Below are 16,730 nucleotides of genomic sequence, written 5' to 3' on the forward strand. Positions count from 1 at the left end.
TTGTCCTTACCACCCTTCTTAAACAGTGGCACCACGTTAGCTAACCTCCAGTCTTCCGGCACCTCACCTGTAACTATCGATGATACAAATATCTCAGCAAGAGGCCCAGCAATCACTTTCCTAGCTTCCCACAGAGTTCTAAGGTACACCTGATCAGGTCCTGGGGATTTATCCACCTTTATGCGTTTCAAGACATCCAGCATTTCCTCCTCTGTAATTTGGACATTTTGCACGGTATCACCATCTATTTCCCTACAGTCTATATCTTCCATATCCTTTTCCACAGTAAATACTGATGCAAAATAGTCGTTTAGTATCTCCCCCATTTTCTCCGGCTCCACACAAAGGCCACCTTACTGATCTTTGAGGGGCCCTATTTTCTCCCTAGTTACCCTTTTGTCCTTTACGTATTTGTAAAAACCCTTTTACAATTAAGGATTCTCCTTAATTCTATTTGCCAAAGCTATCTCATGTCCCCTTTTTTTCCCTGATTTCCCTCTTACGTATACTCCTACTGTCTTTAAACTCTTCTCAGTCTTACAGGATATAGGGAGAACCAGCATTTGGATATAGAACTGGTTCAAAGGTAGAAGACAGAGGGTGGTGGTGGAGGGTTGTTTTTCAGACTGGAGGCCTGTGACCAGAGGAGTGCCACAAGGATCGGTGCTGGGTCCATTACTTTTCGTTATTTATATAAATGATTTGGATGTGAGCTTAAGAAGTATAGTTAGTGGAGGTGTAGTGGACAGCGAAGAGGATTACCTCAAGTTACAACGGGATCTTGACCAGGTGGGCCAATGGGCTGAGAAGCGGCAGATGGTGTTTAATTCCGATAAATCCAAGGTGCTGCTTTTTGTGAAAGCAAATCTTAGCAAGACTTATATACTTAATGTTAAGGTCCTCGGGAGTGTTGCTGAGCAAAGATACCTTGGAGTGCAGGTTCATAGCTTCTTGAAAGTAGAGGTGCAGGTAGATAGGATAGTGAAGAAGGCGTTTGGTATGCTTTTCTTTATTAGTCAGAGTATTGAGTACAGGAGTTGGGGGCGTCATGTTGCGGCTGTACAGGACATTGGTTAGGCCATTGTTTGAATATTGCGTGCAATTCTGGTCTCCTTCCTATCGGAAGGATACCAGAATTGCACGCAATTTCAAACAATGGCCTAACCAATGTCCTGTACAGCCGCAACATCGGAAGGATGTTGTGAAACTTGAAAGGGTTCAGAAAAGATTTACAACAATGTTATCATGGTTGGAGGATTTGAGCTATAGGAAGAGGTTGAATAAGCTAGAGCCGCTTTTCCTGGAGCTTTGGAGGCTGAGGGGTGACCTTGTAGAGGTTTATAAAATCATGAGGGGCATAGATAGGTTAAATAGACAAAGTTTTTTTTCCCTAGGGTTGGAGGGCATAGGTTTAGGGTGAGAGGGGAAAGATATAAAAGAGTCCTCACGGGCAATGTTTTCACGCAGAGGATGGTGCATGTATGGAATGGCCTGCCAGAGGAAGTGATAGAGGGTGATACATTTGCAACATTTAACAAGCATCTGGTTGGGTATATGAATTGGAAAGGTCTGGAGGGATATGGGCCGGGTGCTGGCAGGTGGGATTAGATTGGGTTGGGATATCTGGTCAGCATTGACGAGTTAGACCGAAGGGTCTATTTCTGTACAGTACATTTCTATGACTCTATGACCTGATCAGGTCCTAGAGATTTATCCACCTTTATCCACATTTCAAGACATCCAGCACTTCCTCCTCTGTAATAAGGACATGTTTGAAGATGTCACCATCTATTTCCCCAAGAAGGTTGATATGCAGGTGTAGTAAGCCGTGAGGAAAGCTAATGGCATGCTGGTCTTCTTCTTAGTGAGAAGATTTGAGGGATGGCTTGCTGCAGTGATACTGGGCCTTGGTGAGGCCACACCCTGAGTATTGTGTGCAGTTTTGGTTTTCTAGTATGAGTAAGGACATTCTTACTATTGAGAAAGTCTAGCAAAGGTTCATCAGACGGATTCCCAGAATGGCAGGACTTACATATGAAGAAAGACTGGATTGATTGGGCTTGTACACACTGGAATTTAGAAGAAGGAGGGGGAATCTCAAAGAAACATATACAATCCTGATGTATATGTTGATAGGCTGGATATGGGAAGAATGTTCACCATGTTGGGGAAGTTTAGAATTAGAGATTACAGTCTAAGAATAAGGGGTAAGCCATTCAGGACTGAGATGAAGAAGAATTTCTCCACTCAGACAGTTGTGAACAGGAAGCTGTTGGGACCAGTTCATTAGATGTATTTAACAGGGAGCTGGACATGGCCCTTGCAGCTAAAGGGATCAAGGGCTATGGGGAATGGGATATTGAAATTGCATGATCAGCCATGATCATATTGAACGGTGGTACAAGCTTGAAGGGCCAAATGGCCTACTTCTGCAAATATTTTCTATATTTCTGTGTTTCTAAACATCAGAGCCAGACCTTTTGGTTTTGAAATTTGGAAACACTTATAAACATTAATGATGGTTAAATTTGGGAATTTTCTTCTGTAATTGATGATGGATCAATTTTTACCATTAAACTGAAATTCTTTGACTTTGTTACCTAAAAGTGTTAAGACATATGAAGCAAAGACAGATATAGGGTTAGATATAGGTTACAGATCAGTCTTCATCTCATAGAATGGTGGAATTGTTTCAAGGGAATAAATTGATCTACTCTTGTTCTGAAAGTCAGACTGAATAGCTCAAGAGGTAGGAGAGGGAAAAGTATAGAGGCAAATCAACAGACATTGTTATTGTCTTTTTATTAATTTGTTACATTTTACCTTGCAGTCCTATTCTGAAGAGAAGTGCAGATGCAACAAAATCTTATTTAACAAAATCTGAGCAACTTCTCAGAGTGGATGATCATGATTTCACAATGAGACCTGGATTCGGAGGTAAGAACCAACTACCAGCTTTGCCTAAGCTTGCAGCTTGTAATATTGTAAGACTAATGCATGCAGTTGACATTACCAGTCATAGGTAAGCATAGTTGGATTTTTCAATTAAAAATGCAGTTTAAGTAGTTAATAGATGGATGACCAAACTAACACTTGAGAGTCCATAAAAATTGAAAACAAGCTGAGTTTGTGTCCCTCAGAGATCAGCTCAACTATGCTTTCAAAGACACTACTTCTGAGGAGATCAGCGCCACTATCATACAGTACATTTCAAGATTAGCCTTCATTTCTATAGATGAGGGAAGTCAGAAATTTAAATCAATTTTAAAGCGATTAGGACCCAGTTAATATCCATAGATATTTACATAACATTTAAATAGTACTGTTCAATTTCCTCGATGCTCCACTGAAGGAGATGAGATAAAAAGTTATTTTTCTGCTGATAGGTGGCATGGTGCAGTGAACCAGGATTTCCGAATTCCAATGATAATGTCACATGGTTAGGTATAGTTTTGCATTGATTGCTGTCTGTAATCAGCACAGAGCAGCACTCCTGGAGGCTATTAAGTCACCACCCTACATTGGTTACCTGGATGTTAAATGATAGATAAAATCACACCCTCAAATGGTGCATTTTCCCAGATAAGGGAGTCAGTTACACATGCATACAGAAAGTTAAATTCTCTGACATTGATGTCAGGAAGGGTTTGAACATCATTTACCCGCTTCTGGATTTCTGAGGAACAGCAAAGGTTTGAAGGTATATGTTAACTCCCATGGTGTCCATAAATTATAAAGGAAATTAAAAAGTCAATTTAGAGTCACTTCAGCCTTCATTTCTAGATTTCACAACCAGGAAACCTGTTCCCCTGAAGCAGCACTGAGGCTGGAAGAGTCTCTTCTTGAAATTGAGAAGCTGGAACGTTTGGATCAGCTACTGTGATGAGCTGCAGACAAGGGTACTGAGAGGCTGCTGTTCGAGATAGTTCTTGGCAGGCAAATGTTAACTTTATGAGTGACACCTCACCCATCTTGCACTTTCAGCTGCCCTTCCAAGATGTCAACATTTACACAGCCTGGAAGCAGCTTTTGCAGCTCTACTTTATATCTGCTGAGGGTAAAAAACAGAGATCACACCATTGCCATATCCTTTCCATACAGCAAAGGGCAAGGACACCAAGATGTACATTTTGCAGGCTACACTATAGAGGTTTATAATATCATGAGGGGCATGGATAGGATAAATAGACAAAGTCTGTTCCCTGGGGTGGTGGAGTCCAGAACTAGAGGGCATAGGTTTACAAAGTTAAAAATCACACAACACCAGGTTATAGTCCAATAGGTTTAATTGGAAGCACACTAGCTTTCAGAGCGTCGCTCCTTCATCAGGTGATAGTGGAGGGCTCAATAGTGGAGGGCTTCATCACCTGATGAAGGAGCGACGCTCCGAAAGCTAGTGTGCTTCCAATTAAACCTGTTGGACTATAACCTGGTGTTGAGTGATTTTTAACTTTGTAAACCCCAGTCCAACACCGGCATCTCCAAATCATGGCATAGGTTTAGGGCGAGAAGGGAAAGATATAAAAGGAACCTAAGGGGCAATTGTTTCACGCAGAGGGTGGTACGTGTATGGAATGAGCTGCCAAAGGAAGTGGTGGAGGCTGGTACAATTGCAACATTTAAAATGGATTTGAATGGGTATATGAATAGGAGGGGTTTGGAGGGATATGGGCCAGGTGCTGGCAGGTGGGACTAGATTGGGTTAGGATATCTGGTTGGCATGGACGTGTTGGACCGAAGGGTCTGTTTCTGTGCTGTACATCTCTGTGTCTCTATGACTCTACATAGATTCCCTAGAGCAGACAACACTGTTATCTGTGTGGCACATGGAATGTTCCTTATTAATACTATAAAAGCCACACAAGCCACACTGATATCAGCTTTGCAAACAAATCTTCCCTCTAAAAGTTAAATGTTGCTATTTGCTAACAGTAATAAATCACTACCTCAATAAGATTAAGTCTTATTAGCACATATTCCAATTAATTATTATTGTATTGGTCTAACAACTTTGATAGGGATTTAAACACACAGCAGTCAGAAAAAAACCCTTCATTTTGGAGTTACATTTTCATAATAATCAGTAGACTCTTTCAAAAAGGATTAAAGGAAATACAGTTTTGGCTCACTGGATTAGATTCTGCAGTAATTTATTTGACTTGCCTGAGTGACAGATGGTCTTTCAGATAATTTATTTTTTAAATAAAACAAGTGCATTTGCTTCAAATGAAACATCCCAAAACATTTCTAATGTTACCTTTCTAACGTTACACTTGTCTAATTTTGTCTGGTACACTGAAAGAAACTGCAATTGATCTTATTTTAAGACAAACATATACGCTGTTGTCAACACTCGTGATCACTCTCTAGGACTTACTAAAATCAATTTGAAAGCATTCAGTACCCATTTTGTGCCTGGTCTTATTCTGTTATTTTTATGTATTACTATGATTTCTTATTATTTATTGCTCAATGGGAAACATACAGAAGCTTATGAAGCAGCAGATAGAGATAATGCTGAAATTATTATTAATTTTGACAACATTTTACCTCTTGCCTTCTATAATGGTGCAGTCATTCCCGCAGTCATATTAAAGCGGTCCGCCATTAGGAATTTCTCAGTGTTTCTGCTTTTCGGAGGAACATCTTGATTTACAACTACTGGTCTTCTGACACGGTCTCCTCTCGGCAACATCATCTGTGAAACTTGGGCCACCTGAACAACACCCCCTCAGGGTCCCAATCATTCCAGTATCTCCCTGTTGTCAAAGTACTTTTCCAATATCTTGAGTGAACTGTAATTTTTTAGTTAAACATTGAGAAAACTGGAACAATTGGCCTTGACTGTCTCATAAATGCTGTGCTCCTGATGTCCATTCTATCCTTCTTCCTGACCACAGTCACCTTCTTTATCACAAAAATTAGCAAGTTGCGCCTCCATAACACCATCCAGTTAATGTAGTTTGCGGATGATATAACGATAGGTAGGAAGGCAAGAGGTGAGGATGGCACAAAGCATCCACAGGGGGATATGGACAGGTTAAAAGAGTGAGTAAAAACTTGGCAGATGAAATATAATGTGGGAAAATGTGAGGTTATGAATTTTGAAAAGCAAGAATAGAAGGGCTGAACCTTATTTAACTGAGAAGTCTGTAGAAAACGACAGCGCAGGGATTTGAGAGTCCTCGTGCATAAATCATAGAAAGTTAGCATACAAGTTCAAAGGATATTAGGGAAGGCAAATGGAATGTTGGCCTTCATTTCAAAGGGAATAGAATACAGAAATAGGGAAATCTTGTTAAACTTATACAAGGCACGAGTCAGACCACAGCTGGAATACTGTGAACTGTTTTGAGCTCCTTACCTAAAGAAAGATATACTGGTATTGAAAGCAGTTGAGAGAAGGCTCATCCAGGACTGTCTTACAAGGAGAAGTTGAGTACTTTGGGCCTGTACTGATTGGAGTTGACAAGAATTGAAGCATTCAAGATTTTTAAGGAACTTGACAGGGTAAATGTGTAAAGTTGTTTCCCCTTGTGGGAGAGTTTAGGAGTAGGACATAATCATAGAATAAGGGTTCCCACACTTAAGGCAGAAACATGGAGGAATTTCTTCTCTCGGACGGTAATGACTTTACCGCAGAAGGCTGTCAGGATGTTAAGTATAGGCATTTCTTCTAGTTGCATCCCCATGTGATCCTAAGCTATACAAAAATCGCCACAATACAACTAACATGTAACATGTTGGCGATGTAATCACATTATAGCCAACACACATTTTAAAAGTTTGAGTTTTAGAAACAGCCTTCCATATTCACCCAATTGTGTTACAGCCAATTTGCGTTAATGAAAGAGGTATTGTAGCAGAAGTGATTGTATATTCAAGGCTAAGGTAAACAGATTTTTAATCTGGAAGGGAATCAATGGATCTGGGGAAAAATCAGCAAAGTGGAGTTGAGGATGATAAAATCAGCCATGTTCTTATTAATAATGAAGAAGACTTGATGGGCTGACTGGTCTACCTGTGCTCCCAAATTTTATGGTCTCATGGTATTGTGTCTCTTCAATATCCACTGAAACTCTCAATCATACTTTTGTTCTGTCTGGATGCGACTGCCCAATACTTCCCCAAACTCTGTTGACTGTACCTTTGTCCGGACCAAGTTTTGCTCACACATCCCCCCTATAAAGTTATATGCCTCTGATGTAAAATCAAGTGTAAATCACTTGATGGCCTTGTACCTTCCTACCTCTGTCACCTCCCCCAACTCTAAACTGCAACCAGCCAAATCCAAGATTGATCTGACTCTCATTTTTTATGCTTATTCTATCCTTTCACCCACCATTGGTGAAATGTGCCTCCAATTGTCCAGGCTCTAAGTTTGTAGAATTCTCCATAACATCCTCTTGTTTCTCTATTCCTCACTTTTCTGAGGCCAGGAAGGAAATGACAAAGTATGTTGAATGGGAAGGAGGTTAATAATTGGGTAGAAACGTCAGGAAAAGAAGACGTGGTATTTCTGCTTAGACGGAGTCAACAACAAGTGCTTTGATGGCCTTTGGACAATGCCAAAAGAGGCAAGAGGCAATTAGTCAATTGAAATTCAAGCCAGGGTCAGCAGCAGGAGGAGTAGAAAATCTGAGAAGTAGTGATGAATTGAATTGTGGCCAAATAAATAAGTAGAAGCAAAGGTGACGTAACTAGATAACAGGAAAGGGAGGAGACAGGAGAGGAAGACCCACGAAAAAAGAAGTATAAACAAAGTTTGAAGTTATTCATTAGGCTTGATTGGCAGCCAGAATGCATGGCCAAGTGGACACAAAGGGAACTTGGTTAATATGGACATTGTGGAGATTAGAAAATACACCCCTTAGTCATAAATTTACTTTTCCAATTAGTCCAAATGCCTTTTATCAAATGGATCATGAAGTTGTTACACTTAGTACCTTCATATTGTAATACCTAATTAAACAACTTTCTGACCACTGGTATCACTGGATCAACAACCTCACCAAACAAAGGCTGAGAACTGCCACAAAGCTACATCCATTTCCTGACCATAAGTACAATAGAAATGGAGGTAATTCTTTGTCCTAGACTCATCAAACTCAATGCCACATTCAATTGCAAGCTCAACTTCAAACTTCACTCCAGTCCAGTGTACCGTGAAAAAACAATTTCAATCCCAGCAGTATCACTAGCCTGTGTCCTTAAAATCATTGGAGTCAGCACCAATGCTGTCATCATCTGCAGATTCAGTTTCACCATGTCTCTCCCCCATCAGCTTCCACCACAAAAAAATTTAGTAAATTGTGCTGAGCCCTACCTCCTACTACTATGGCCTACTGCATCCTTTCTCATCTTTAAACCAACGTCAACATCCCAACTCCCTCTAAACTATTGATTTTAAAATCCTCACTGGCATTTTGACTTTCTCCATAAACTTACTAATGAAATGTCCTCCAGCTCTACATACCAGCACACATTCTCCAATAATTTGAGTCTGAACAAATTTCTAATTGCCATCTTTCAGTTACATCATCAACATTACAGCCATTAAACCATCAGAGTTAGGTTTTCTCAATTCCCTCCTAATATCTGTGCCTTAGATCTTCTCCAACAACTTCTTCCTGCCTCTTTGATGTTCATCTTGATAATCTCCCAGCAAACATTGCCCAAGTCTTGTCTGATGCCTAAAATGTTCTATTTGTAAATTGTCTCGAGTTTTGTTGCATTAAAATGGACATTTTTGCCTTTAAATACTAATGTTTGCTTTTGTTCACTTTGGGAAACCTTCAAGGATGGAGGAAAATTTTGCTGGCAATAGGTGAAATCTTCCCAGCCTTGCAAAGATGGCTTGAAGACTGACCCAGGAACAATATCAGAAATGATGGTGTTAGCTTGTTCTCATCTCTGGGTGACCATGCCAAGGAGGGGTTAATTGAGCACCAACTATGTGCCTAGCAGTAGAGTATAGCCAATTAGTCCAATTGAACCACTAGTGAGGGAAGGGTGAGGATTCCATTGGGATCTTCCTGTCTGCAGAGAGAACTCCCTCTGAGTTTACAGCCTGATCTAAAGGCACAATTTGATATATACATGAGTACAATCTAATTCCCATTTCAAGAACATGACTGCATGGCGACAAAGACTAGGAATTGAACAGACAAGAATGGAAAGGAGGTGGTGTGCACTAATAATAAGAGACAGGATCAGTATATTAGTTAAGGCAGGATCACAGATTAGAAGAACAATGTGTGGAATCTGTTTGAATGGAACTGAGAAACAGTAAGGGGGCAGCAAATTTATAGGCCACCACATAGTAGCGATAGTGTGGGACATGCTATTAATCAGCAGATAAGAGAAACATGCAGTGTAGGTGACACAGTTATCAAGGATAACTTAAATTTGCACATGGGCTGAATAAAGCAGTTAAGCCCAAAAGCTGTGGAGATTGTTTCTGCAGGGTGTTACGGATGGTTTTCTATGAAGAACCAACTAGAGAACATGCTATTTTAGGTCCAATATTATGTAATGAAAAGGAATAAATAATGATCTTCTTGAGAAATAACCTGGCAAAAATTGACCATAGGATAACAGAATTTTATATTAGGTCCAAAAATCTGTTCTGGGTCCTCTTTTCTTTGTCATTTATACAAATGATTTAGATGAGAATGTAGAAGGCATGGTTAGTAAGTTTGTGGACGACACCAAAATTGATGGCTTAGTACATAGTGAAGAAGGTTTTCTAAGAATACAAAGGGATTTTGATCAAATGGGTTAATGGGCTGAAAAATGGCAGATGGAGGCTAATTTGGATAAATACAAGGTATTACATTTTAGTAACGACAAACAAGGGTAGGACTTATACAATGAATGGTAGGGTCTTGGATGCTGTTGTAGAACAGAGGGACCTAGGGTTTCAGGTACATACTTCTTTAAAGTTTGTGTTATATATAGACAGGGTGGTTAAAAAGGCACTTAGCATGTTGCCTTCATTGCTCAGACCTTTGAGTATAGGAGTTGGGAAGTCATGCTGAGGTTGTACAAGAATTGGTGAGGCCTTTTCTGGAGCACTGTGTCCAGTTTAGGTTCCCCAGTTATAGGAAGGATATTATTAAACTAGAGAGGGTTCAGAAGAGATTTACCAGGATGTTGCTGAGTGTGGAAGATCCGAGTTATAAAGAAAGGCTGGATAGGCTGGGATGTTTTTCACTGGAGCGCAGGAGGTTGAGAGGTGACCTGAAAGAAGTTTATAAAATAATGAGGGATATACATATAATTAATGGTAGCTGTCTTTTCCCTAGGATGGGGGGATTTCAAGGCTGAGGGGCACATTTTTAAGGTGAGAGGAGAGAGATTTAAAAAAGACATGGGGGCAACCTATTTTAGACAGAGGGTAGTTCTTGTGTGAAATGAACTTCATGAGGAAGTGGTGGATGTAGGTACAATGGCAATGTTTAAAAGACATTTGGATAAGTGCATGAATAGGAAAGGTTTGGAGGGATATGAACCAGGAGCAGGCAGGTGGAACTAATTTGGTTTGGGATTATATTCGACATGGACTGGTTGGACCGAAGAGTCAGTTCCTGTGCTGTACAACTCTATGTCTCTCTGAGGTAGTTCACTCTGAAAGGAGGGTGTTAAATTTGAATAAGGGAAACTATGAAGGCATGAGGCACAAATTGACTGAAGTAGATCGGAAAATAGATTAAAAGGCCTGACTGTACATAGGCAATGGATAATCTTTAAAGAACTATTACATAACTCACAGCAACTATACATTCCTTCAAGATGCAAAATGTCACAAAAGGTCGGTCAGTTGTGGCAAAGGAAGCTCAAGATTGTAAAACATTAAAAGAAAAGGTCTTAAAAGTTCCCAGAAATAGCAGTAATTCTAAGGACTGGGAGATTTATAGAATACAACAAAAAATGTCCAAGAAAAAAATAAAAAAGGGAAAATAGAATATGAATGCAATGAAGCAAAACATATAAATAGACTGTAAAAGCTTTTATATCGATATGTAAAAAGGAAAATGTTTGGTTAAGTCCATTATAGGCATCGTCAGGAGAATTTATAAGGTGGAATATGGAAATGGCAGAGAAGAGAGTTTTTAATGAGTGAGATACCAGGAATTTCCCAGAGATTTCTTAGAGATCTAAGTGGCAAGAGAGAATGAGGAATTGAAGGAACGCTGTACTGGCAAAATGAAAGGGGCTGAAAGTTAATGCATCCTCAAGACTTGAGGATCTTCATCCCAATGTGTTGATGGAAGTGGCTATACAGATCAAAGATACATTGGTAGTCATCTTTGCAAATTCTCAGATTCTGCAATGATTTCTGTGGATTGGAAGGTAGCACACTTAAAAAGGGAGTGAGAAAGTAAACAGAACCTCAAACCTGTTAGCCTCACCTCAGTAGTAACGTAATTGCTAGAATTTAGAATGCTAGAAAGGATGGATATTTGGACACATGGTTGATAATGACTTGATTGTACATAATCAGCATGTATTTATGATTGGGCAATCATGTTTGATGAGCTTGTTATAGTTTTTTGACAATGTTACTAATAAAACTAATAAAGGAGAGCCAATGGGTGTAATATACTTAGAATTCCAGAAATAATGTATTGGTGTGGATAAATGATTATCTAACAGAGGGTAAAGAGAGAGTAGAAATAAATGGATCATTCTCACATTGGACAGCTGTGACTAGTGAGGTACTGGAAGGGTCAGTATTTGGGTTTCGTCTGTAAACAAAATATATTAATGATTTGGAGTTGGGGAACCAAATGTTATATTTCTAAATTTGCAGATGATACAAAACTAAGTGGGAATGCGTGTTGTGAGAAATATATAAAGTGGCTTCAGGATAATTTCGACAGGCTTAGTGAATGGGCAAGAACATGGTAGATGAAATACAATGTGGAAAAATGTGAGGTTATCCACTGTGTTATGAGAAACAGATGAACACAATATTTCTTAAATGATAGGAGGTAGGAAAGTGTAGATGTTCAAAATGTTCTAAGTGCCCTAATCAATAAGCCACTGAAGACTGATATACAGGTCCAACAAACTATTAGGAAAGCAAATGGAAGGTTAGCTTTTTTTGCAAGAGGACTTGAGCACAGGAATAGCAAGGTGTTGCTTTAATTGTCAAGGAGCTTGGCTAGATCATACCTGAAGTACCATGTGTAATTTTGGTTTCATTATCTCAAGAAAGATATTATTGCCATAGAGGTCGCCCAGCAAACCTTCACCAGAGTTGTTCCTGCAATGGTGCAATTGCCCTATAAAGACAGATTGGGCAAACTTGGCCTGTAATCTGTTGAGTTTTGAAGAATGAGAGGTGATCTAATTGAAATGGACAAAATACATCAAGGGATAGATAGGATAGGTGCAGTTAAGATGTTTCTCCTGGTTTGGGCATCCATATCCGGGAACACAATTTAACAACAAGAGCAATTGCACTCAGGTATGAGATGAGGAGGAAGTTTTTTACTCAAATAATTGTGAACCTTTGGAACTCTCTACTGCTGAGGGCAATAGAAGTTCTGTCTTTGCATATATTTAAGGTAGAAATTAATAGATCTCTGATAATCAAGTTTATAGAGATGGGGTGGGTAAAAGGTATTGAATGGTTTGATCAGCCATGATCATATTGAATGGCAGAACAGGGTCACCAGGCTGAATGAACACAGCAAGCCAGGCAGCATCAGGAGATGGATAAGTTGATGTTTCAGTTGTAACCCTTCTATACCTGAAACGTCGATCTCCACCTCCTGATGTTGCCTAGCTTGCTGCGTTCTTCCAACCTCCTGCTAGTCTACCTTGGATTCCAGCATCTGCAGTTTTTCTGGTCTCTCACCAGGCTGCATGGCCAATGTGTGTTCCTATGTTCCCATGTATCATTGGAATCTTACACTCTACATATTGCACCCAAGTGTGGGAAGAGACCATTATCCACCTTCTTCTGGAATGTGCCTTTGCTAAGCTGCTCTTTATAAAAGTGTGTTACTTTGTCATGGTCTACCTTAAACATCTCCATGAAACAAAGGACACATCGAGATAAACAACTCCAACTGGGGAATTATCACTCAATAAAAGGTGCTTTTTGGTCTGCCCATTCGTTTTTCTAGTGCAAAGAGTTACCTATCACTGCACGTTGTTGACTGACACATTACAGGATCCAGGACCAAATGTTGAAGGACGTACTCAACTAAACTGTTGCAAAGGCACAATGTGGAAACACCATTATTTTAGTCTTTCTGTCATGTACATATGTTGAGGGATTGGGAACTGTGAGAATTCACACAAATCCATATGTTTGATTTGAAATTAACATTGTAAATATTGATTGTAATAGTAAATGTAATGAATCATACAGTTTTGGAAGAAACAGAGTTACTTATACTTGCCATAATGTCAATGTTAAATGGTTATGCAAAGTGCTTTCATGAAGTTTATGAAAACAACGATGTTTTGGAAAAAAGACTGGCCTGTACATATGAGGAACCTGCCCACCATCTAAGTGGCAATTAATCAGAGGTTTTGCTCCCTGGGGATCATGCCTGGTACTCAGCACAGACTCGGCAGGGTATTGAGTGAGGAATGGTCCTGACAATAATCTGCTGGTGGAAATTTTGATCCGATTTTACATTTGAATAAATGAAAGTGCTGTTTCTTCCAAAGGTAAATTATACTGTATTAATTCACAACCTGTAGTGTGTAATGCAAAAGCTTGATTATAGGATAGGGTACAAAAATCCTCTGCTGATCTATGAAACAAATTCAGTTTTGATTTAAAAATCGAACAAATAATACTGCCTGACAGATGCACCCGTAATGTGCCTTTTTCCCCTCCTGCAGGTCCTTCAATACCCGTGGGTGTCGATGTACAGGTAGAAAGTCTGGACAGCATCTCAGAAGTGGATATGGTAATTCATTAAATTTGCACTCTTTGTCTATGTATTCACATGCTGTGTTAAAATTATTTAATTCGAGAGGATAAATAAATTGATGGATCAGCGTGGTGACCTGATTCTCAAATTGCTGGCTTGAAGAACACAAAACACCATCTGTGGTTAGCAGAAACGTAATCTGATTATTTTGTGTCTGTCACATTTTCTCACAGGACTTTACAATGACACTATACCTGAGGCATTATTGGAAAGATGAGCGCCTTTCATTCCCAAGCACTAACAACCTGAGTATGACCTTTGATGGGAGGCTGGTCAAAAAGATCTGGGTTCCTGATATGTTCTTTGTACATTCAAAGCGATCCTTTATACATGATACAACCACAGACAACATCATGTTGCGTGTCTATCCTGATGGAAAGGTATTGTACAGTTTGAGGTAAGCAGACAAAAAGTAGCACAGTGCATGCAATAGCAACCTGCATTAAGGGAAAAAATTGTTATTCATATCACCTGTGTTTATTTTTGACAAAGGATATTTTCTTTTATAAAAATCAGATCCTATTTCAAATACAACAGGAATCCAAACATCAAATAACACATTACTTAGTAGAGTCTGTAGCAAGAAAGAATAGGTTGATTACCACTTCATGTTCTCTCTACACTTGTTCCTCAGATTTATCAACGAAAATATCTCCACTGAAATTCAGCTAGGGTGTCACATGTTCATTGGACAACATCAAATTCTTTAAATCTGTATATACTGTGCACAATTGCAGAAAATATATTTCAAAACACGACACAATTTATGCACAATTGTTGGAATTTTGTGTTCAACTTTGCAACAGAACCACAGAATTGGTACAGTGCAGAAGTAGGCCATTTGGCCCATCATGTTTGCAGCAGTTCTCCAAATTAGAATCATGACTTGGGCCACTCACCTGAATTTTTCCCATAACTGTGTACAATGTTCCAATTTAAATAATCACCTAATGCCCTCTTTAATGCTTTAGTTGAATCTGCCTACAGTACATGTCTAGGCAACACATTCCAGAAAAACAAGGTCTCTCTCTCTCTTTCCAATGCTGTGACTTTAATCACGATTCATTAGAAACCCTGTTTAAATGCAAATACTCTGGGGGTGTTGAGGAAATTACTTAGTCTAAGACTTCAAATCTTGTTTCAAGAAGCTTTATTTTTCGTGATTTCACAGGGAGGCTGCTACAGTTGTTCCACTGCCTCAGCACTCTGTTGAGCTGAACAGTCAGCCTATGCTTACACACTGATACAAACAACTTTGCTTACATTCTGCACTTTACAATAATTCAAGATAAAGATAAGCACAGTGCAGCTATTGCCTTGTTTCTCAAGGACAGAGAAGCTAATCAGCGCTAGAAGCACCCCCACTAACGAGTCTATGATATACTCCATGTATTTCATCAGATTATAATTACAGAACCTCAGTCTTTATTTCCAGCAGTATTTTCCCTCTAAAGCGAGAGGCTGACAGCCAAGATACATTTTACTTTGGAAGGATATGGCCCGGGTGCTGGCAAGTGGGACTAGATTATGTTGGGATACCTGGTCAGCAAGGACGAGTTAGACCGAAGGGTCTGTTTCCATGCTGTACATCTCTATGAGTCTATGACTCTAAATATCCCTCATGCAGCAGCATGCCAACTTCTTACTACATCCACAGGGGGAATGTTTACACTAATTCACCAGGTAGAAACTTTTGGGGTCATATGGATAGCCATTTTTAAACCCAGCCCAATATTTCCTTCCACTGACTGCAAAAACTATTGTTATTCAGAGGGAGAAGAGATCAAAACCTAACCCCTATCTTATTCAGGAAAATATGAAGGTAACAAAATTGAGGGAGGAGATGACTTGTTCATTTTGATGCAAGCCATCTGTCACACCACCTAGGATAGAGCAAGCCCCACTCTTCCAGAATTGAACATTTATTAAACCACTGAATTGTCCAATTTTATCTAAATGCTAAATTCAAGTTTAAAGAATATGCATAGCTGATCTATTTATCATTAACAAGAAAATCACTATTTATTGCAAACAGTTTTAATGAATGGAAAAAAGGAAACATGAATTGCTAACTTATAACTCTATAAATTGAACTCTAATACTTTTATAATATTTCCATACACATACAAAGAGACAGGACACAAATATCAGAAGGATATTTGTGAAGGGAACAAAAAAATTGACCACAAAGAGACTGATTAACAAGGTTAGATCTCATGGAATACAGGGAGAATCAGCCATTTGGATACAGAACTGGCTCAAAGGTAGAAGACAGAGGGTGGTGGTGGAGGGTTGTTTTTCACACTGGAGGCCTGTGACCAGTAGAGTGCTGGGCCCTCTATTTTTTGTCATTTACATAAATGATTTGGATGCGAGAACAAGAGGTACAGTTAGTAAGTTTGCAGATGACACCAAAATTGAAGGTGTAGTGGACAGTGAAGAGGGTTACCTCAGATTACAACAGGATCTGGACCAGATGGGCCAATGGGCTGAGATGTGGCAGATGGAGTTTAATTCAGATAAATGCGAGGTGCTGCATTTTGGGAAAGCAAATCTTAGCAGGACTTATACACTTAATGGTAAGGTCCTAGGAAGTGTTGCTGAACAAAGAGACCTTGGAGTGTAGGTTCATAGCTCCTTGAAAGTGGAGTCGCGGGTAGATAGGATAGTGAAGGCGGCGTTTGGTATGCTTTCCTTTATTGGTCAGAGTATTGAGTACAGGAGTTGGGAAGTCATGTTGTGGCTGTACAGGACATTGGTTAGGCCACT

The 16,730-nt window shown here is 39.5% G+C and overlaps 1 protein-coding gene across 2 annotated transcripts in view; it reads left to right on the forward strand.

The window, feature by feature from the left end:
* Window positions 1–16,730, forward strand: part of LOC122548225 (gamma-aminobutyric acid receptor subunit rho-1-like) — a 46,229-nt gene that overhangs the window by 18,592 nt on the left and 10,907 nt on the right. For both annotated transcript variants that reach the window (XM_043686770.1, XM_043686775.1), the window contains exons 3-5: window positions 2,831–2,937; window positions 13,870–13,937; window positions 14,135–14,358. In XM_043686770.1, the coding sequence (XP_043542705.1) occupies window positions 2,831–2,937; window positions 13,870–13,937; window positions 14,135–14,358 (399 nt within the window). The remainder of the gene's footprint in view (window positions 1–2,830; window positions 2,938–13,869; window positions 13,938–14,134; window positions 14,359–16,730) is intronic.

This window comes from Chiloscyllium plagiosum, chromosome 3 (assembly GCF_004010195.1).
Source record: "Chiloscyllium plagiosum isolate BGI_BamShark_2017 chromosome 3, ASM401019v2, whole genome shotgun sequence".
NCBI classification, from domain to species: Eukaryota; Metazoa; Chordata; class Chondrichthyes; order Orectolobiformes; family Hemiscylliidae; genus Chiloscyllium; species Chiloscyllium plagiosum.